Here is a 22,659-nt window from a genome sequence, read left to right on the forward strand (position 1 = left end):
ATGATTTTGTCTGCCTTTTCTAAGCTCTCATTGATGCTCCTGGGACATGACGGAGAAGCAAATTATGTGTTATTATTTCCATTGAGTTTCTACCTCTCAGTCTTTAACAGAGGGCATGAGCCCTCTCTCTATGCTTTGAAAACCATGTGAAATGTTAACACCTGTAAACAATTCTGTCCCCTGCTGCGTTAGGCTTTTCATGTCCTTTCCTACAAAATTATTCTTCCAGCTACTTTGGGATAGTGTGTTAACTTTTAAGGACTTCTAGAATAGTGAAGATACGTAATCTTTAAGACAATCTTTGATATTTTTTGAGGTCACAGCTTACAGAATGAACTTTTTAATTAATGCTGTTTACTTTTGTGAATTGATAAGCAGCTGTCAAATGCCTGAATTTTTTTTTTAAAATCTACTTATATTGGACAAGAAAATAAATGTTTGAGTTAAAAGAAGCACCTTAGAATTGGAAACTAAGAATCATGAATTCACTTTCTGCCAAAAGTGTCCTTGGGGTTTTTTGGGGGGAGGTAGGTGGAGGCAGGAATTTATTTTGCCTCTAAGATAGCTTTTATCTGGCCCCTCAGAAATTGTGAAATAACTGAAGATAGCTCTGAAGGAACCACAGACAAGTAGAGTTTTGAAAGTAATATGCAGAATTTATTATACATTTAAAAGAAAAAAACAACACCCAAGTGCAATAGACATTCAACAATTTTATATGCATTTCTCCATAAACTTGTATATAAGCTTAAGATAGGGTTTCATTAATTATCCCATTTATTACACATTTCTTGAACACTGCCAGTCAAGTGTGAACCCAGGGCCCTGTTTACTTGAATTACCTAAAGACGTTGAGTGAGAGACCTGCTCATTCCCTAAGGTAGCTTCTCAAATTTTATGTTCTCAGGACCCCTGCTCTTGGAAATTACTAAAGACTTAAAGCTTTTGTATTTATGTGAGTTACTACTACTCTAGATCTACTAGATCTCTAGATCTACTGATCTTTACCACCTTGGTATTATCATGAAAAAAAATTTGACCTCTGGACCCCTGAGCTCCATGAACCTCATTTTGAGAACTATTGCTGTCTTTTTCTCAGTACTGATATGTTGGTACCTCCCAGCCGTCCCCTCCCTGCTGCCCCACACACATACTAGATCCTATTAATAGGAGATATTCATTATATTGATCAGAGTCTTTAGTCTTTCAGAATTGTTTTTCTTTATAGTGTTAGCCTTTACATTTATTCCTGGCTCTACTCGTTTCACTCAGCATAAGTTTATACTATATAGATTCACTGCAATCCTTTCATCATTTACTGTGATGCAGTGATATCCCATTACATTCCTGTACTACAATTTGTTCAGCCATTCCCAATTTATAATCATTTCATGTCCAATCCTTTTTGTCTACTTCAGATTTTTGTTTGTCCTTCATCCTCAAAGAGGATCATGACATCAGGAAAATGATGCCATTACTTTCAAGTGAATTGGATTTAAGTGAGGGAGGATTGTGAAAAGTCACTAGCTGCACTTTGTCCTACAGAGTCATCTGAGTCCAGTGGTCAGATATGGATCAGGATGGCTGGAGAAGGCCCTCCCCACTTCAGATTAGGCTCATCTGATGCCCTATCCGCCCATTCATTCCTCCATGTTTATGTACTTCTTTCAACCCAGTTTTTTCGCAGATTTCACATATAGCAAATTCTACCCCTTTTTTTGTCCTTCCTACAATGATGCTTTCCTTTTCCTCTTTTTTTCCTTCTTTAGACTCTTGGAACAGAGCCTCTCTACCCCATGTCTTTTTTTTTTTCTTTAACTGCTTTAGTATCCTTTAACATCATTAAGGTTATGAGAGGATATCTGATTCTTCAAGTCTTATTAGAATGTTTTTTTTTAATACACACATATGTACATAGATACAGCCTCTTCTAGTTGCTAAAAAAAATAGCTTTTTTTTAAGAATTCTATTTGTTTTATTCTATTGTTCTATTTTATTCTATTATTCTATTATTATATTGTTCTATTCAATTTGTTTGGGTATTTTTTGCTTTTTGGAGGAAATTGGGGTTAAGTGACTTGCCCAAGGCCACATGGCTAGTTTTTGTGTTAAGTGTCTGAGGCCAGATTTAAACTCAGGTCCTCCTGACTCCAGGACAGATGCTCTATTCACTGTGCCACCTAGCCACCCCTAATGTTTGTATTTCAAAATTACTATTAAGTGCTGGTCTTCTAATCAGAACATCTTCAAAGTCTTCTATTCCATTAAAAATCTATTTCCCCCACTTCTCCTTCTAGCCTTGGATTTACAGAGTGCCGTTTATTCTCAGCTGCAAGCCCATCTCTTTTGTCTTTTGGAATATCGTGTTCCAAACGCTTCTCTTTTGTATAGAGAGGCTTATAGGTTTTATGATCCTGGTTGTGATTCTTTAATACTTGAATTACTTCTTCCTTAATGTTTAATGTATTTTTTCTTAGATACTTTGGTGCTCTTAATTTGGGTTATGATATTTCTTGGACTTCTGAAACCTCCTGAGATGATTAGTGGATATTTTCCTATATCTTGCCTTCCAATTCTAATAGATATGGACAGTTTTTATTTATACTTTCTTGAAATAGTGTCTTATTTTAATACTTTTTAAAAATCATTCTTTTCAGATAGTCCAAAGTTATCTCTTAAAGTATCTCTTCTATCTTTTCTGCTGGTCAGGTTTTTTTTTTAGATCAAATCTCGCACTTTTTCAAATTTTTTTCATCTTTTGATTGTGTTCTAATTTCTTCTTCTTTTTTTTTTTGCCTTTTGGAGGACAATTGGGGTTAAGTAACTTGCCCAAGGTTACATGGCTACTTTTTTTGTGTGGGTGTTAAGTGTCTGAGGCTGGAACCAAACTCGGGTCCTCCTGACTCCGGGGCCGGCACTTTACTCTAATTTCTAATTGATCATAATTCTGCCCATCCTAGTTTTCAGGGAGCCTGCTACTTTTTTTGTTCTCCTTCCATTTCTTTCCTCCAGTGCTTTTACTTAATTTTTTTATCTCTTGTTTCTTTTCTTCTATGTATTCATGTCATCTTTTTGGAGAATAACTTCCTTTGAGTCTTTGCTTCCAGTTGTTACGGAATCATTCTCTTTCTGGAGGGATTCTTTAGATTTGCAATAATTTTTTTTTATATTGGTTCTTTTATTCTTTGATTTACTCATCTTTTCAGCTTTATTTCCTGAATTGTGGCTTCCTCTCAAGATCTGGGCTCTGCACTCTGCTATGCTCTTGGATGAGGTGGTTAGCCTTACTCTCTCTGAGTCCCTTCATTTCCTGAGCTAATCTCCCTCTGCTAGTGTTAGGCCCTCCTGAGATCATTGAGTTGCAGAGAACTGAATCAGGTTCACATGTAAAAAGTGCCTTAAGAATCTAATAGTTTACTGTGTTCCATTTTTTATCTACTTGACCTGTTTCTATGTGTATACACATAACTTTTTTTTGTTTTAAAAATGTTTGTTGTCATTGTCAGTGTTCTTTTAGTTCTGTTTGCTTTGCATTATTTTAGGGTTTTCATTTTCATTGTGTGTGTGTGTGTGTGTTTATAATTTTAATGGTACATATTTGGTTACCTTGGTAGTTCATCATTTATATAATTAATATATAATAATATAAATTAATTTATATAATATATAATATAACCTTTGAAAGTATGTAATCCTGTTTTTCCTTGATTTAAAAAGAACATATTTTTCTTTTTTGAAGTTTTAACATTTATAACAACACTACATAAAAGAACATTTTAATATACAAAGTAGATTAGAAAAAGGATTGTATATGAAAATGTGACTATTATATAGTTTGCTTTTCCTTTTAAGTATATAATAAGTTCAATATGTAATTTTCAAAACCATCCTTCCTGATGGTGTCTTCTTCTTTCTGCTCTTTTCATTGTAATAAGAAAAATGCTTGAATGTTTCCCTTTTCTTTCCCTTTTTTTTTTTTTTTGGTAACCATAAAGCTAAATCATTTCCCATCACTCCTTCAAATAAAAAAAAAAAAAGAAGAAAACCAAATCCTTAGTAACAAATATTCATAGCCAAGCAAAACAAATTCAGTGGGAATGGTAGTGTGTTGCTGTAGGCTTCAAGTACATGCTTTTTACCATCTGCATGACATTTGTTTCATAAGCCTATTACAGAGGTTATCATTATTGTTACTGTAGCTTTAAGAGCCAAATGGCATGTTGTAGAAATGGCAGTTTTTACTTTGGAGAGAATGGTAAGAATGACCCTTTGAGGGAAGCTAAAGATAACTTTTTCTGGTATAATTGGAGAGAACCTTGAGAAGACCAAGAGAAAGATGATGGATAGGCCTTTTATTTTATTTTTTGGATGGTATTTCTGGGACAAGTTCCAAATAGTTAGGCTTTTTTTGTGGGAGACCCACAAGTCATATAATTATACTTTTCATTATCTTTTAGGTTGGTTTTTGATGTTTAATTAGATTTGGAATTTTGGCGATTCAATGACTTGCTTTATAGAGCTTTGACTTATAAAAAGATAATGCTATGGAATGGCAGTTGTGAAAATTCTCTGATTATTTTTCTTTTCTAGATAATATGCATGTGTCATTAGCTGAGGCCTTGGAGGTTCGGGGAGGACCACTGCAAGAGGAAGAGATATGGGCCGTATTAAGTCAAAGTGCAGAAAGCCTTCAGGAATTATTCAGAAAAGGTATTCTTTATTTGTCAAAATATCAAGTGTCAATTTTATTGCTGCCTTTTGGTTTTTCTTTTTTTTATTCCACTGTCATTTCTTTCCTTCTTATCCAACTGAACACTGACTTGTAACAAATAAAAATGGTGGAACAAAGCTATTTGACAAAATAACTGAGTTGGATAGCTCAGACAACAATAGTCCTGTACCTTTAGCCTTCACTGTTCTATTTAAAGGAGGCGAGTGAGTTTAATCATTTATCAAACATAATTTTTTCCTGTTTCTATTGGTGATATTTGGGTTTTTTTTTTTTTTTGCATTATATTTATTTCTAAATATATGCCTCCCCTGGGCGGCCAGGTAGCACAGCAAGTAAGAGCACCGGCTCCAGTGTCTGGATGACCTGGATGAAATCTGGGCTCAGATATTCAGCACCACACCCAGAAATAGCTGGCCGTGTAAACTTGAGCAAGTTACTTAACCCCGATTGCTTAAAAAAAAAAAAAAATATATATATATATATATATATATATATATATATGCCTCCCCTTTTACCCAGCAAGTCATTACTTGTAAAAGAGATTAGAAAAGAAAGAATGCCAGCAATCCAGCAAAACTAACTGACAAATTTCATGTGTGACAATATATACAATTTTCCACATCAATTATCTTTTATCTCTACAAAAAAAGCACAAGAAACTGTTTTCTCTGTTCTCTTCTGGGGTCAGCCTTAGCTATTACTTAGAATTCAGTTTTATTCTGTTTTGTCTTTTTCTTTTTGTTTACATTATTATATTCACTGTGAATGCTGCTTTCTTGGTTCTTCTTATTTTACTTTGCATCAGTTAATAAAAGTTTTTCCATGTCAGGAATATTTTTTTTATAAATAATTTCAATAACAATTATGACACCAAGGATTAATCATTTTCCTATTACCCTAAAAATGTGCAATCCAACCTCTGTGGTTTTGCATTGAAAAGTCCTATGTCACAGAAAAAAATTGGCATTTATCTAGCCCTTTAAGATTTTTTAAGTGCTTTATTATTTCTGTTTTACACATGAGAAAACTGGTTTTGTTTGTTTATTTTGTGTTTTGGTCTGTGTCTCCAGCACATAAAGAGGTAGTTATTAAATGCTAGTTGACTGATTGATTGATTGATTGATTGAGGCAGACAGAGGATAAGTGATTTGTTCTGGGTCATATGGCCTAGTAAATGTCAGAGGCTGGATTTGAAATCAAGTCTTTCTAACTCTAGCTCCCGCATTCTATCTCTCCATCTCCTCCTCTGCCACCCTCTTTTCCTTTTACCTTTAATCTTTCCCAATATCAGGGTCTTTTCCAATGAATCCTGTCTTCTCATTATGTGGCCAAAGTATTCAGCTTCAGCCTCAGTATTTGTCCTTCTAGTGAATAACCTGAATTGAAGTATTTGACTAATTTGATATCCTTGCTGTTGGAAGACAGGACTTTCTAAGGTGCTAAATGCAGTGTTGAAGTATGCCATGTAAGTTTGACATGTAAGGTCTAGATGCTAGCCTGGAATAGATGTTTTTTTAAAAAATGCCAAGATTCATCAAGAGTAGAACTAAGTTGTGAATATGGTATGAATTGAACAGATCAGTAAGCATTTAGCCTAGGACTTCTGGGGTTCAGAGCAGTGGTGATCTCCAGGTTGGTAGATCCTAGACTGTGAGGTCTCAGAGATTAATCTTTCCGGTCAAATAGAATATTGTCTTCTTTAACCAGTGTAGGACACTCAGGATCCAAAAGTGGCAGTAGAGTGTAAATACAGTGACTTAAGGTCAGAATGAATATACATAAGGGCCTTTACCAAGAGATTATAATGCCTTTTTGTATGTTATAAAGTACTTTTTTTGCTTACCAAGAGTTTTCACATACATCACAAATTTTGGTTCTCACAGAAATAGGAAACAGGTTCTGGGAAGGATTGAGCCTTTCCCCAAACTTGAAAGAAGATTCAATAAATATTCCTCAATTCATTTTGTCAATTATTTATTTGAAAGTATCTATACTACATGTAAGACACTGGTCTATGCATGGGTGATATAAAAAGAAAACAACTGAATTGACATGAGTCCAAAAAATAATTAGATTTGGGAATCATCTGCATAAAAATGATGATTTGAAACCATGGAGATTGATGAGATCACTGAGAAAGAGTATAGACAGAGAAGAGAAGAGGGGCTAGAACAAAGCCATGATGCATACTTGTGCTTGATGGATGTGATGGAAGATGATCTTGCAATGGAGATTGCCAAGTAGTCAGATATAGAGGAGGTAAACCAAGCCAGAGCTAGTCGGCTGAGAAGTCAGAGGAAGAGACATAATCAAAATGGATGGGTGGATGAACAGTATCAGAAGCTTCAGAGAAGTCAAGTGGAATGAGGACTGTGAAAATACCATTCATTGTATTTTGTACAATTAAGAGATCATTAGTAACAATGGTACCTAGAAAATTCCCATTTTAATGTGTATTAAGTTCAGAATACAAAAATAAAGGACTTTGAGAGGCCCCTGGATAGCAAGGATATCAAATCAGTCAATATTTTAATTCACGCTATTAAATGAGAGGACAAATAGTGAGGCTGAAGCTGAATATTTTGGCCACATAATGAGAAGACAGGACTCATTAGAAAAGACCACAGTGTTGGGAAAGATTGAAGGCAAAAGGAAAAGGGAATAGCAGAGGAAGAGATGGATATATATTTTCACAGAAGCAATGAACATAAACCATGGATCAGGTGATAGTGGGTGTCAGAAGAGCCTGGCGTGCTATGGTCCATGAGGTCATGAAGAGTTGGATATGACTGAATGACTGAACAGAAAAGAATTTTAGACATTAAATCCTACTTAATCTTCCCTCCTAATCTTGGGAAAATTGTTCTCCAGGATTCTAGAATTCTTATCCTCCTATCTCCACTTCCTCTATCATAAACTCAGAGAGAGAATAGTCTTTACCACCCAAAGTTTTTGTCATTTCTGTCCGAGCAACCAGTTTTTCCAATTACGTGAGAATCAGATGCAAAATAGAATTCCCTGCTCTTGCTTTTTGAAAGAGGAAATTTTAATTAAGACAAGTCAAGAAGTCATGAGATATCCTCCTGTTGACAAGTACATACCTACAGCAGAGGATTAGATCATCATAGCCCCCCATCATGCTTATATCCTGCCTTTTTGATAGCCTTATGATCTGTTTTCTGAGTTAATTACCTATATAATCACTTCAATGTCAAAAGCACTTCTGTTTCTTTCTCTCCTTATCTTCACCCAAATGACTTCCACTATCCTTTTTGCCTCAGATCATTGGATTTCCACACATGATCATGTCTTTAAAAAAAATGCCACATTCTTTTCTCTTTTACCTTTTCCATTTGTTTTGAAGAAAGTGTATACATGCAGAACCATATTCCTATTATGGGTCTTATCCTACCACGTTTCAATGATACCTATGGAATTAGAGATACATAGTTCCATCAAGACCTCTGCTTTATCGAGCTTGTTAGGTGTTGACTTAAACTGGTGCTCTAATTAGTGGGGTGTTGCAGTGAAGCAAGGTGTGCTCACAAATCATTGGGCAGTTAACAAGAGGAAGTTAACTTTGCCCTAACTGAACAAGAATATGCTACCAAGATATGGTGGCTTTTTCCCCCATCTCCAAGTGGAAACAGGTACAGTCAGCAGTGCAAATAATGGTGAGGTACATGGTCTTCAGAAATCCACCCAGGTTAGAGGGGCCCCAACTTCATGTGGGTGTGATGTTTTAAGGAAGCTTTGTTAAGGAAAGCAAGAGTCAATCAAGACCCAGCGACAGCTTTGTTGTCTTTCAGGGAAAAATAATCCCTGTTAGAGGGAATGGGGGAATAGATCAGTTCTGTGGTCTGGTCCTGAGGACTTTACAGAGGACCTTCCACCGTTTAATTGCATGGCTTTTCCTATACCACTTTGTTAATATAGGTAATATATTAAGGGGACCTCCCTCTGAAATATTGGCTTCTTTCTTCCCACTTTGGAAAACCTGAGTCTGATAATATTTTTTTTTGTTGCTTTTAACATTCATTTTAATAAGATTTTAAGTTCCAAATTTTTATCACTCCCATCCTTTCCCCTCCCCAAGACAGCAAGCAATCTAATAAAGGTTATATATATGCAATCATGTTAAATATATTTCCACATAGTTATGTTGTGAAAGAAGAAACAGAACAAAAAGGAAAAGCCATTAAAAAAAACCAGGAAAAAGTGAAAATAATATGCTTTGATCTCTATTCAGACTCCATAATTCTTTCTCTGGATGTGGATAGCATTTTCCATTATGAGTCTTTTGGAGTTGTCTTAGATCATTGTATTACTGAGAAGAGCTAAGTCAGTCATAGTTGATCATTGCACAACCTTGTTGTTACTGTGTACAATGCTCTCCAGGTTCTGCTCACCTCACTTAGCATCAGTTCATGTGAGTCTTTTCAGGTTTTTCTGAAATCCACCTACTGAGTGTCATATCTTAACAATCAAGTCCATGTGTGGGGTGATGCTATATCCCTGCAATTCACTGTAGGTTTCCTAAAGAAAAATAGTGATAGTGAGTCAATGAGTCAGAGAAGCACAGAAATATCAGGGGTACATAGTGCAGATGATGACGTCTCCAGCACAGTCACAGTGATGATGAGAAGCAATACCAGGAATGTCAAGGTCACAGTCAACAATTCCTCATTATGCATCAGAGTCTTCTGTAGCAAAGTGAATTTGTGGTCATAGACTCTTGCATGCAACTTGTCTCCCGGCAGGAGAGATCCTTTCACTTGGGTGTCCCTCAGCACCAGAGCTTCTCCTAGGCTGTCATTGCAAGATTCTGAAAGTTAAGCTCTCTCTCTAGCTACTAAATGAATCAAGCCTCTTCCCCTCTTCTCTTATGTTGGTTGTCCAACCTCTGCAGCTTAGCCAACAGTGACCAGGGAATGCTGGATTGGGGGCTTTCCTCACCCTTCTGGGCATTGTCCTCCAGGACCCTCTGGGATAGTCATTCCACATGAGCAGGAATCTGCTCACTGTCCTGTGGAGAAAACTTCCCCCTACATGACCAGGTGCCAGCATGAAGTATCTGGCCATCCAGTTGCTTCACCCTCCATATGTATTGTGTCCTTCCTCTGCTCTAACCATGACATGAACTATGAGGCCATCTCCTCCCATTGCTGATTAAACCAGATTTTGATGTTGAGTGTGATGCTGGTACCCTCTTAGATCAGGTTCAGCTTTGATTTTAATGAGGCACTCAAGTGATTGAACTGTTAAAGTTTTCCTTAGCCCTAACACAACAAGGTTCTGCAGTAAAATACAATGCCAAGAATATGCTTGGCCCCCTTCTTCATAATAGGTAATCAGCAGAGCAGGTCTTCAGACATCTACCAAGTCTGAGGAACCTGGACTCCACCTAGGTGTGACTTTTTATGCGCTTGGGTGATCAGGAAGCATTAAAGTTAGAACCAGAAGCTTTGTAGAAACTCAGTAAAGGAAGGAAGGGGAAAACATTCAGTTCTAGGGGAAAGCTTTGTTGCCTTTGATGTAAAAGGAATCTTTGTTGGTGGGGAGTGTGAGGAAGCCTAGGGAGAAGGAAATAGAGGTGTGGGATTATCATAAGGGCCTTAAATGCCTAAAGAGAGAAGTTTGTATTTGATCCTGGAGGTCATGGGGAACTACTGGAGTTTGAATAGGGCATGGATATAAGATCTGTATTTTAGGCAAACCATTTTGGCAGCCATGTGGAAGATGGATTGGAATGAGATGTGTCATGGAGGCCATTTGGGAAGTTATTGAGTAATGGGAGATGGAATGGACATTACTTGTCAACTCAACTGATTGGATATGTGGGGTGGGTAAGGGAGAGTGACTCTGAGGTTGTGAACCTTCCAGGATGACTGGAAGGATGATGGAAACATCAACAAAAATAGAGAAGTCTGGATGAGGGATTGTAATGTTAATGGAATTTAAGATCTTGCCCATTAATGGCCGAAGGTGGAGCCCATTGAGGGAAGCTTGCTTAGGGGAGGGAGGCTTGCTTGTAGGAAGGCTTTCACACCTTTTGCTAATTTCTAATTAGGCACTGAGTCAGGTGGGTTGTGATACCTTCTGACTCTGAGAAGTGTATATAGTGTTGGGATTTTGTTTATGAGAAGGATCTTGTAATTCCCTGGTTGAAATTCTGAAAGTCCATATGTTCAGAGCTCCTTGACTGCTCAGATGTAAAGGCTTTCTCGATCCAGAGAAAAGTACTGATTCAGGCAGTAAGATCCCTGTCTGTTGTTTTGCTTGTATTTTCTCTAAAGTTCAGGGTGCTGACTTTTCCTTAAATAGTGAATGTAATTAAAAATGAATGCAATTTAAAAAGATTGTTGACCCCTTAAATAGCTCTTTCATAGTAAAGCAGATCTAAGAACCTGTGCTAGCAGCCTTCCTGGGTTTTCCAGTGTGGTTGCCGCCACAGGGATATTTTCTGTTTTAAACTAGGTAATTTGATGTACCTACTAGAAATCCAGTTGGAAATGTCTAGAAGGCAGTTTTCCCAGCTTGATTGGGAACCTAGCCTGAAGTCAGAAAAACCTGGATTCTAAATTTGGCCTCAGACACTGACTGAGTCTTGAGCTGTATGACCTTCCCACCCCCATCCCCCAAGTCACTTAACCAGTCTCAGTTTCCTTATCTGCAAAATGGGAGGAATAATTTCACCCACCTCCCAAGTTGGGATCCTACTTGATAATATTTGTCCAGTGTTTTGCCTGAGTTAAAGAGCTATATAAATGCTAACTAGGACTGGGAGGGAGACCAGGGGCCAGATAACACAGATAAGGAGTCATCTGAAAAGTGCTGGGAATTGAGATGTGCAAAGGCTGGTGGGAAGAGGAGGCTAAGTGTTTTCTATGCTTTCTACAGCTTTCTGCTTTCCTAATGTAATGGCTACTGGAAGTAGTTTAAAGAATTTCATCCTATCTGCCCTTTAGAAAAATGCAGAGCCATCGTTAAATCTGGGTTCATTAAGTTTTTGGATTTTCTTTGTAGAAACAGGATGGAAAGGAAGATTAAAAGAGATCCCCCCCCCCCAAAAAAAAAACCCCACAACAAACCCAACTTTTTGGGAGTAACCTAGAGGCTTAACATATCAGAGCAGTCAGTGTGTGTACCCTTCTGAAGACTTGTGTGAGAAGGGACCTAAGACGAGTGGGGGAAAAGAAACAAAAAGTAGATTTAAAATTTTTTTTTTAATTTGCATTCCATTGAAAATGCTTTTGTTCTTTCCTCCCTGGTGCCAGCTACCAGGGTCCATTGGCTTATGAGAGATTAGTTACAAGAGAAACACTCAAAGGTCATCAAATTGTCCCTGTCCACAAAGCCCCACGTTCGCTCTTGCTGTACTTTCCCCTTAAGAATCAGTTTTTCTGAAGCACATTGTTTGTTTGCCTGGTCAGCATCGTTTGCAAACAAAACAAAGGTTTTGTTATAAGCTGTGCAGTCTGGAATTATTTCGGGAGTCTGGTAGTTAACACAGTAAAATAAAACTACTCGATGCCTCACTGATCTGAAGCCATTGCAGAATTCCAGTGGTTTTGAAGTATTGTTTGGATGTGTTCAGATGTCAAGATTGTTCTCTTTTTTGGACAGAGTAAAAGAAGATTTAAGTAGCATTTTGCTCAGTGCCGAGAAAAGTTCCTTAGAACTGAACAAGTGAAAAACTTGAAAACAAACTGGGAGTGGTGTTAAAATTAAGAAAGAAAAAATACATGTGGTGCTTTTACCTCTCATCAAATTACCTTTTACTATATTTCATATAAGAATAAGATTTCTAATAACCAGAAATCACACAGAAAAAAATATAAGCAGTTGTCTTGTGAACTTTTAAACTAGAAATCTGAGAAATACTTCCCTTTAATACTTAATCTCTAGTATCTTTAGATAATACTCACATATGTGAGTTGTGTGCAGTAGATTTGTCAGTCAGTCAACAAGCACTTGATTAAACACCTAGACATGCTAGAAACTGCATTTGTGTACATAGCAAACACTCAATAAAGCTGATTGAGTAGATTGTACAGGTGTTTCAATTGTGTCCAATTCTTCATGACCCCATTTGGGGTTTTCTTGGCAAAGATACTGGAGTGGTTTGCCATTTCTGACTTAGATAAGATTAAGTGACTTGCCCAGGGTCATGCAGCTAGTAAGTATTTCAGACTGGATATTCCAAAGGACCTTTTAGATTCTAATTTTAGTATACTTGGGGCCTTGAATTATCTTAAGTTCTGTACGCTGAGTATCTTTATGGAAATTATATAAATAAGGTGCCATTGTGATTTTTTTTTTTACACCAGATTTCCCCAAAGATCCAGAAATAGTGGTGATGAAGTGGCTCTGACAGTAGATAGGTTTTCATTGGTTCCTAGGCTCTGGAGAGAGGAGGAGGGGATAGAAAAAAGTACTAATCAGATAAATGGAAAGAAGGTCAGGTAGACTTGCATTTCTTAAATTATTTCTTTTAATTACTTTTAGGGGACATTTTTTAAAAAATGAAATCAGACACTAAAGGAAATGTCGTGAAACATATCATGTACGTTTCTCTTCATTCATGCTGAACTGAATCTATAGTTTCTTCCCTTTAACCCAGGCAGTTTCCCCAGGAGCCTATGGAACAATATCTATTGAGATCAGCCTGACACTGGCCGTGCCTAGTCACACTGCAACTCAGTGACTTTGGCTGGGATTTTCCAGGTCAGCTCACAGAGGCAGTTGTGATGAAAGAAAGACAATACTGGACTTGGAGTCAGTGACTGACCAAGCAAGGCCTCTGAGGTCCCTCCCGGCTTCACAAGTGAAAGGATTGAAGAGGTCTTCTAGCCTGGCCCCATTTTATAGATGAAGAAACTGAGACCCAGGGAGGTTGTGATTTTTCCAAGCTCACAAAAGCTTTGAACACAGACAAACCCCCCCATGCAGAGTAAGGAGATGTCTTCCTTTACAGTATAGTCATCAGAGTACAAATTGTTCTTTATTTCATCTCACTGCATAAGTTCCTAAAGCTAAGTCTTCCTTGGCTTCTCTGAATCCACCCCTTTTGTCATTTCATATGGATCAATAATATTCTGTTACATGTACATGCCTTAATTTGTTCAACTATTTCTTAATCAACAAGCATCCAATTTATTTCCATTTCTTTACTGCAACAGAACAAGTGGCTATAAATATGTTTACACATGTAGGGGCTTTACTTTTCTCTCTTTGGGGTGAATGTTAGTACAAACCACAATGGAAGGATATACTAGTTTAGTGATCCTTGGATTAAAATTCCATTCTGCTTCAAAGCTCTGCCAAAAGTCCATTACTTAGTCAATCTGCATTTATTAAACACTTACTATGGATTCTCTCACTGTGGTGAGATCTGGGGGTGCAAAGAAAGGTAAAAAAACAGCCCTTGTCCTCAAGGTGCTTACATTCTAACAAAAGGAAAACCAGGAAACTAAGGAAGCTGACAGATTAAGAAGAAAGAGACAGTGTTCCAGGCATGGAGGGGTGGGGGGAACAACCTGAGAAAAAGCTTGTAGTGTGGAGATGGGAATAATTGATTTTTGCTTGAGGAAGAACTTCAAAAAGACTAAGTGTCAGAGTATTCGAAGTAACAACACTGGAAAGGTAGGAAGGGACCAGGTAAAAGAATTATTTCTATTTGATCCCAATAGAGTTAGTAGCCACTGAGTAAGACTTGTGAAGGAGAGGGCTGTAATATGCATTTCAGGTAAATCACTTTGGCAGGTGTGGGAAGAGACTTGGGGCTGATTGCAGGAGAAAAGTTTCGAGAGATAGTACTTGGGATTAGGGAAGGAATAGAATTTAAGAATTCAAATGTATACTTCAGAAAACCTTTTCTGAACAGAGGTCCCAGGGAGAAATTGATATTCTAGGCAGATATTTGCCATGAAAGTGAGTGGATATAGGTTCGGGGGCAGGAGATATTAGTCTCTACATGGTCAGGTGATGAATTAAAAGAACTAGAAGTCTAACTGAATCTTTTGAGTTTGAAAGAGTAAAGGAATTTGAGCTGAAGCAGGATTAAGGAAGGGAAGGAAATTAGACCATATGAGCATAACAAACTTCAGAATTAATTGATTATTTGAAAGTGGAAAATAAAAAAACAAATAGCATAATAGAATTTAATGGAAGAAAATTGAAGGACTCCTTTTCCTTATCTTCTTCCTCTCCTGTCTTTTTCTCTCTGCCCTCTTTCTCCTTCTTTTCCTCTTTCTCTTTCTCCCCCCTCTTTCTTCTCCGTCTCATTACTACCACTAGGAAGTGGCGTGATGATGGTAGCCTTGAAACCTGGCAGAGCAGCTGGTGGCAAATGAAGCAATGACTAGGATTTTAATGCTTCTGCAAAAGGGAAGCTTTGGGAGGAGTTTTTGCCCTGCCCTCTAGCTCTCCAGAGGGGCAGAAGCAAGTGAGGGTAGTGATGAGGCGTGTGTACCAATGCTAAGGGCAATCTCCACAATGATGCATTTCCTGGTGATGAGCTTACCCTAGAGAGGCTTGGCAGTTTCCTCCTATGTTTTTTAATAAGGCAACATTCTCATTGGCCTTCTTTGAATCTGCTTCCCACTCTTGTCAACATAAGCTACAACAAATCTTGCAAGAGATTTGGATGGTCAGGGATTATTTTTTTCATAATAAAAATAGTGTAGAATTGGATGTTAATGCTATGTTGTAAAATCTAGTTCTTTTGGGGAAAAGGTAAGACCCTTTCATTTTACAGATAAAGAAGCTGAAGCCAAGGGGATATTATGTTATGTTATGTTATGTTATATGTTTTATGTTGTATTATATTACATTATATTATGGTACATTATATCATATATCACATATATCATGTTATATTACGTTATTATCATATTGTATTGTATTATAGTATACATTACATTACGGTACATCATATCATGTCATATCATATCATATCATATCATATCATATCATATCATATGCTCAGGGTTACCCAGCTCATAGTGGCATATCTGTCCTGTGTCGTGCCACTTCATAGACAGAGATCATTTCACAGTACCTTGACTTCTTGTTGTTACCTGACCTGTGATCTCCCAGGGAGGAAACTATGAAAGCTGGTCTGCATCTGCTTGGCTACTTAGAGAGTTGCCCTGGACACTAGAAGGTTAAGTGTCTTGCCCAGGGACACGCTGCCATATCTGGTAGGATTTGAAGTAAAGTCTTCAGGCTATGAGATAGGATCTCTGTATAAGATACCTTGTCTTTTGCAGAAGTTGAAAAGAGAATGCTCATTTTACTTTAGTTGATAGGGGAACTGAAATGTTCTGTATAGAGCAAATACTACATGGTAGTGTTTCCCTGTCCTCTGACCTGGAGAGATGTCAGGACAGCCTATTCAGGATGAATTGGCAATGCTGGCATTGGCCCCAGTTGGCCTTTGTCTATCCAGGGCTAACAGATAAGTATAACAGACTTGCCATTAACTCTACAAGTCTGCTATCTAACTCAATTGGCAATCATGATGAAACTTAGATTAACAACCTTTGGACAGGTGAAAGACTAAACTTAAGTTTATGTCAAAGAGTATTCTCAGTCATTCCTCTGAACAGAATTTTATAATCTAAGGAGTTTATTCTAAATTGCTCTGGAATGTCAGCATGAAAGCTACAGAAAGCCTTGGGGGGGGGGATAGAAAGTTGTTGACATAGGTACCTAAAATTATCATATTTTGTGGTAAAAGAATTAACATGTGCTAAAAAAAAAAACCTCATTCCAATTTCAGAGTCTGTAATTGATGAAAATAAAAATTGTACCCCAAACACTGACAAGTTTCAATTATTCAGCTCCTGAATCCAGTTGCTGACATTGTCTCATGAATATTTTCAGCGACATTTTATAATAGTTAATATTTATATAGCACCTACTATGTGCCAGGCTACTAAATTCTTTATAAATTTTACCTTATTTGATCTTCATAATAACTTTTTGAGGGAGGTGCTATTATCTCCATTTTACAGATATGGAAACTGAGGTCTACAGAACTTAAAATAGTTGCCCAGGGTCACACAGCTAGGAAGTATTTGAGACTGAATTTAAACAAAAGTCTTTCTGACCCCAGGTCTGGTACTTTATCCACTATCTCACCTCCTTATCATTTCTCTAACTCACAAAACTTCCCCCAAATCTTTCTATTTATGACAGGTTATGAGTTTATACAGTCTCTGTTCCCTAGCTTCTAGGATTTCTATGCTTCTGCAGCTTTCAAAAATTAAGGTATTGTTGGTACATGGTACTGCTTCTGTCTTCGAGTTGGATGGGGGATATGCCCTTCCTGTGCTGCAGTCAGTATTAAGCATCAATTTATTCTTCATTCAGTCCTAATCCCATAGAGGCATTGGGAAGAAATGATCCATTTTGTATCCTAGTGTGTGTATTTGAGGAAACTATTTAACTATGTTGTCCTCTCATGTCAAGAAAGATCAGAGTGATACAAAGAAAGTTCTGCTAATTGAGATTTGCATCTTAATTGTTTCTTTTCCTCTCTTCCCCCTTATCTGTCTAGTGAACACAGCAGACCCTACTGCCCTTGGCTTTATCATTTCTCCATGGTCTCTGTTACTATTACCATCTGGCAGTGTGTCATTTACAGATGAAAGTGTTTCCCATCAAGACCTTCGAGCCTTCACTGCACCCGAGATTCTTCAGAACCAATCATTGAACTCTCTCTCAGATGTTGAAAAGGTAACTGCAACTCTTTTTTATTTAAAAATGAGAATAGAAATAGTAGCTTTCTCCCTTATCTCCCCTACCATTCATATTCATTTTGTATTGCACTTCTAGAAACTCAGATCCAAAGTTGTCATTTATTGAGAAAGTGCAGTAAAATTTTTATCTAAACTAAAACTAATCTAAGATACTTGAATGTGCTCTAAGGAAGCAAATTTCTTTACAATAAAAATCCTTTACAGGCTGCTTAATTTCCATCATTAGCTTGTTATTGAGACATTTTAGTGCCATTTAGGGAAGGGTTTTTTTGCAGCTTTTGTTCCCAAAGATTGAAAAATTTCTGTGCTAGACCTCTAATTAACTGATTTCCAAACCTCTTAAATAGCTTGAGTCTGCTTGCAATAGACATTTAAAGTTTTTTAAAATTATCAATATATTTTGGTTTTATGTCACCTTCTCTTCTGTAATATATATGTTGTTTGTGAGCCATCCCTTACAACAAAGATTTTTAAAGAATGAGAAAATAAAAGCTGTGTATCAAAAACTAACATTTTAAAGAATGAGAAAATAAAAGCTGTGTATCAAAAACTAACATGAACTTTGATCGTATCTGACACCCCTTACCCTTTTTTTTAAAGGGAGAAATGTGATTTTTTTTAAATTCTGGAGCTAAAATTGATCATAATTAAACAGAATTGAGTTTGTATTTATCTCTCTCTCTCTCTCTCTCTCTATATATATATATATATATATCTATATATGTATGTATGTATGTGTGTATATGTATAGACACATTTTTTTTGGAGGAGCAATTGGGGTTAAGTGACTTGCCCAAAGTCACATGGCTAGTTAAGTGTTAAGTGTCTGAGGCTGGATTTGAACTCAGGTCCTTCTGACTGCACCACTTAGCCACCCTGATAGACGCATATTCTTATAGTCATTGTGAATATTGAATCCTTGGTCTGTCTTATTTCACCTTATATCAGTTAAATCTTCTAGTGCTTCTCTGAATCCTCCATATTTCTTGTTTCTTATAGCACAGAAATCTTCTAAATGGGTATTTTTTTTTCATGAGTATAACTGTGGAAGATGTGATTACACTCAAATTTTCCCAAATTCTATCCAATCACTGGACTTAGACTTTTTAAGTCACTTGGATTACTTCTAAGTGACTGAGACTGACATACATTCAAGCTAGAGATTTTCCCCTCAATGGAATTTTTTTGTGATAAGCAAAAGCCACAACTCAACTAGTTTCAATTTCATCCTATTTTTTTTCTTTTTCTTTTGAAGTTTTCATGGCTTTGTATTTTCTCCTAAAAGATTATTCCATTCATTTAAGATATGTTTACGTGCCTACCAAATAGTACTGGACTGTGCTAATAAGACACAGCAGTTTCCTGTAGGTTATGAGATCTTCAGAGATGCCAGTTAATAAAAGCTCAATTTTCCTTCACATCTCTTTTTAAGCTCAGCTGTCAGCTTTGTCCTCACATGGTTCATACACCTGGCAACCAGTTAAACAAGAATAGTATCCTACATCAGCAGTTTCATTTTCTCTGCCCTGTTGTGACTGTACATGCCCTTAACCAAATGTTTTATGAAATGTGAAGCCAGTTCTTATCATTTGACCTGAATTCTAGGCTAAAGTGATTAATGAGCATAGGCAAAGCTGTCAAATAGAAATAAAAGGGAATTTTCCCACCAATTTTATACACTTGCCTTTTCTAAACCAAGGTTAACAGCTTTGTTGGAAAAAATTACTTTTTTTACTAAAGAATACAAAATATTTTGAAATATTTTGTTTATATGCCAAGAAGTTATGATTGAATGGATTAGTAAGTTGGCAAGAAGAATATTCAGAGAGGTAGAATTTAATACCAAATTTCAGTTGATTTTAAGATGAACAATTAAAAAATTTTTTTAGTTTTATTTTCAGTTTTGAATTCCCTTCCTTTCCTCTCACCCTACATTTAGAAGGCAAGAAAAACAAAGTGTATTACAAATATGTATAGTCAATATGTTTCAATCTGCACTGAGTCCATCCCTCTTTATCTAGAAGTAAAGGGCATGTTTCATCATGAGTCCCCCGAAATTGTGGTTGGTCATTGTGTCGATCGTTTACTAAGTCTTTCAGAGTAGTTTGTCTTTATGATATTGTTTGTGGTACAAATCGTTCTTTTTCTTCTTCTCACTTCCTTTTGCATTGATTCATAGAAGTCTTCTCAGGTTTCTCTGAAATCATCCCCTTTGTGATTTCTTACTGCACAATAGTATTTCTTCACATTCATATACCATAACTTGTTTAGCCATTTCCCCAGTTGATGTGCACCTCCTCAATTTTTATTTCTTCACAACCGCAAAAAGAGCTGCTATAAACATTTTTGTATATATGAGTCCTTTTCTCTTTCTTTGATCTCTTTGGCGTATAGATGTAGTAGTGGTATTGCTAGATCAAAGGATATGCTTAACATTTGGGCATAGTTCTATGCTGCTTTCTAGAATAGTTGAACCAGTTCACAGCTCCACCAACAGTCATTAATATTCTTCTTTTCTCACAGCCTCTCCTTTTATCAACCTAACCGATAAGATAAACAAGTTTTTAAAAAAGGAATATTAAATAAGATAAGTTTGTTTCATTGCCTTGTAAATAAAAGCTTAAAAGTTGAATCAACTGGCTAACTCTTTTCTCTAGCACAGAAGGGAATAGAATAAAAAATTCTAGGTTGAAGGGTACTTTCCTTCTCTTCTTAAAAAAACAAAAACCTTTTCTCCCCTTATTTGTATGAATGGAATCTTGGATACAAAGGAGACAGTACAGAAATATTCCAGTGTCACAAACATTTACTGTGTGACTAAAAGCTGAAAAATAACAGTCTCTGCTCTCCAGGGTATCATAGTATAATAGAAATAATGATTTCCTCAAAGCTCTCAAAAGTAGTTTTCTGTGACAGCATACTTGAATTGGTAGATTTCTTAATGATCCAGATTAACAAATACATTTTCCTTTGAGAACGTTCAGATCTCAGAAACTTTCGGAGTTGAGATTCCTACCCTTTTCTCTGATGTAGCTTTTGGCTCTTTGGGGAGGTAACACCTTTAAAGATTCCTGCATGTGTCAAAAGCAGTAATTGATCCCATAACACATGCAGATAACTTCATGAAAGGTGATGCAGCTTGCTATCAGGCCACCCAGATGACAGGGAAGTGACAGGGAACATTCATACTTTACATGTTCTCCATGCTACCAAGCTGTGGCCATTTCAGTGGGGCTTGTTTTCTGTGTACATTCGTTCTTCATAACTACCATGTCTCTTTATAGTCTCCCTGAGTATAAATCTATATAGTATGCCCTGGTTGGGTAGGAGGTGTGGTCACATTCTAGGGACAACTAATAGAGAATTTACATAACTCAGTTTTAGAAAAAGAAATTAAAGAAGCCATAGATGAACTCCCAAAGAAAAAGATCCCCAGGATCAGATGGATTTACAAATAGATTTTATCAAAGCATTAAAAAAAAAAAAACCCAATTCTAATATTATATAAATTGGTTGCTAAATAAACTTCTTCAGTATCCTTAGTACTCTGTACCCTGCTGATTTGAGGGCTGGTTGAAGATATCTCCTATCTAAACCTCTGTTTTGAGGAGAATGGCCTGGCCAGCTGTCTGATCTCTTCATTTCCCACTTGACTGGATTCCACTGGACTTTTCCATTATGCCTTAATACTGGATACTTCTCTCCTCTCCATACTTTTTAGCCTTTTTTTGTGTTGTCTTCCCCTATTAGAGTATAAGCTCCTTAAAGGGAGGGGAACTGTCTTTCTTTTTCGTATTTGCATCCTCAATACTTGGCACAGGGCTTGTTTAATAAACATCTAGTGACTAATTAAAATAGGGAAAGAAGAGATACTACTAAATTCTTTCTATGAAATAAATATGGCCCTGTTACTCAAACCAAGGAGAAATAAAGCAGAGAAAGAATACTATAGCCTTTGTGAATTTAACTAATTCAAGTGACATTAGATCTAAAGTTAATAATGTTAAATGTCAGATATAGTGTTACTAACGTTAGTTTGTTAGAATAGTTTTTGTTTTGCATATTATGGGCCATTTTCAGTAACATACGTATATGTATGTATGTGCATGTACATAATTTGTGTATATAATTATATATATAATGAAAGGGCAGTCAAATAATTATTATTGCTTTTTTAAAAAACAAAATCTGATCATCTGTTTCATGCAGCTACTCTTTTATAAAAATAAAATATTTTAATCTTTATTTACTCAATGAACCTATTTGGATATTAGCATGTAATTTAGGATGTATAAAGTTCCTTATTTAAAACAACTATTCATTTGGGAAATGTTTTAATAACTCTTAATAATATTAATAATAATAATAAATTAATAATAATAAAATCACTTTTAATAACTCTTAGAGAATTTTTTGCATATTCTGATACTCACAATATTTTATTTTAATTATTAAAATAAGTGTCTTCTCTAGTACCAGTTTTGTTTTGTTTTGCTTTTTACTAAACCCTAAATATTTTCATTCAAAATGGAAGATTATCCCAGATCTCTTAAGTGTTCTTGGGGGGAGGTGAGGAGGCATTGTAATTGGCATTGGAGGAGATAATAGGTTAAGTCCCTGCCTCCACAGAGCTTATACTCTGATCTTCTGTGACTGTCTACAGTTTTTCTTATACCATGATTAAGTTACCACCACTAAGGATTTGCAATTTGTTCCTAGATACATATTTATTCTCTTGGAATGACATTGTACTGGGGAGCTGACTATGAAGTACCTCAAACTCAAGTAAGTTAGACTTTACATTTGTTTTCATTTTTAGTTTTCACATCTTTTAAAAAAATTCTTCTATATTTTAAAATATGTTCAGAAACAGCATAGCTCGATTGCTTAGCATTTCTTTGAATGTCTATTTAAAAGTATTCTGTGAACAAAATGACCCTCGATGAAATACCAGACAAATTCATTTTGCTGTCTGAGGTAGAGTAAAAGATAAATAAAATAAAATAAAATAAAAGTATACTATGAACAAAATGACCCTCAATGAAACGCCAGACAAATTCATTTTGCTATCTAAAGTAGAGTAAAAGATAAGTAAAATAATAAATAAAATAAAAGTATACTATGAACAAAATGACCCTCAATGAAACACCAGACAAATTC

The 22,659-nt window shown here is 36.3% G+C and overlaps 1 protein-coding gene across 14 annotated transcripts in view; it reads left to right on the top strand.

Annotated features, from left to right (window-relative positions):
• Positions 1-22,659, top strand: part of PTPN13 (protein tyrosine phosphatase non-receptor type 13) — a 204,622-nt gene that overhangs the window by 28,083 nt on the left and 153,880 nt on the right. For all 14 annotated transcript variants that reach the window (XM_069093304.1, XM_069093313.1, XM_069093268.1 and 11 more), the window contains exons 2-4: positions 4,591-4,710; positions 17,298-17,476; positions 22,219-22,284. In XM_069093304.1, the coding sequence (XP_068949405.1) occupies positions 4,596-4,710; positions 17,298-17,476; positions 22,219-22,284 (360 nt within the window). In that variant the 5' untranslated portion in view covers positions 4,591-4,595. The remainder of the gene's footprint in view (positions 1-4,590; positions 4,711-17,297; positions 17,477-22,218; positions 22,285-22,659) is intronic.

The sequence above is a fragment of the Petaurus breviceps genome, unplaced genomic scaffold (assembly GCF_028583685.1).
Source record: "Petaurus breviceps papuanus isolate PSGF00001 unplaced genomic scaffold, PetGlider_PUasm1.0 126, whole genome shotgun sequence".
Classification (NCBI taxonomy): domain Eukaryota; kingdom Metazoa; phylum Chordata; class Mammalia; order Diprotodontia; family Petauridae; genus Petaurus; species Petaurus breviceps.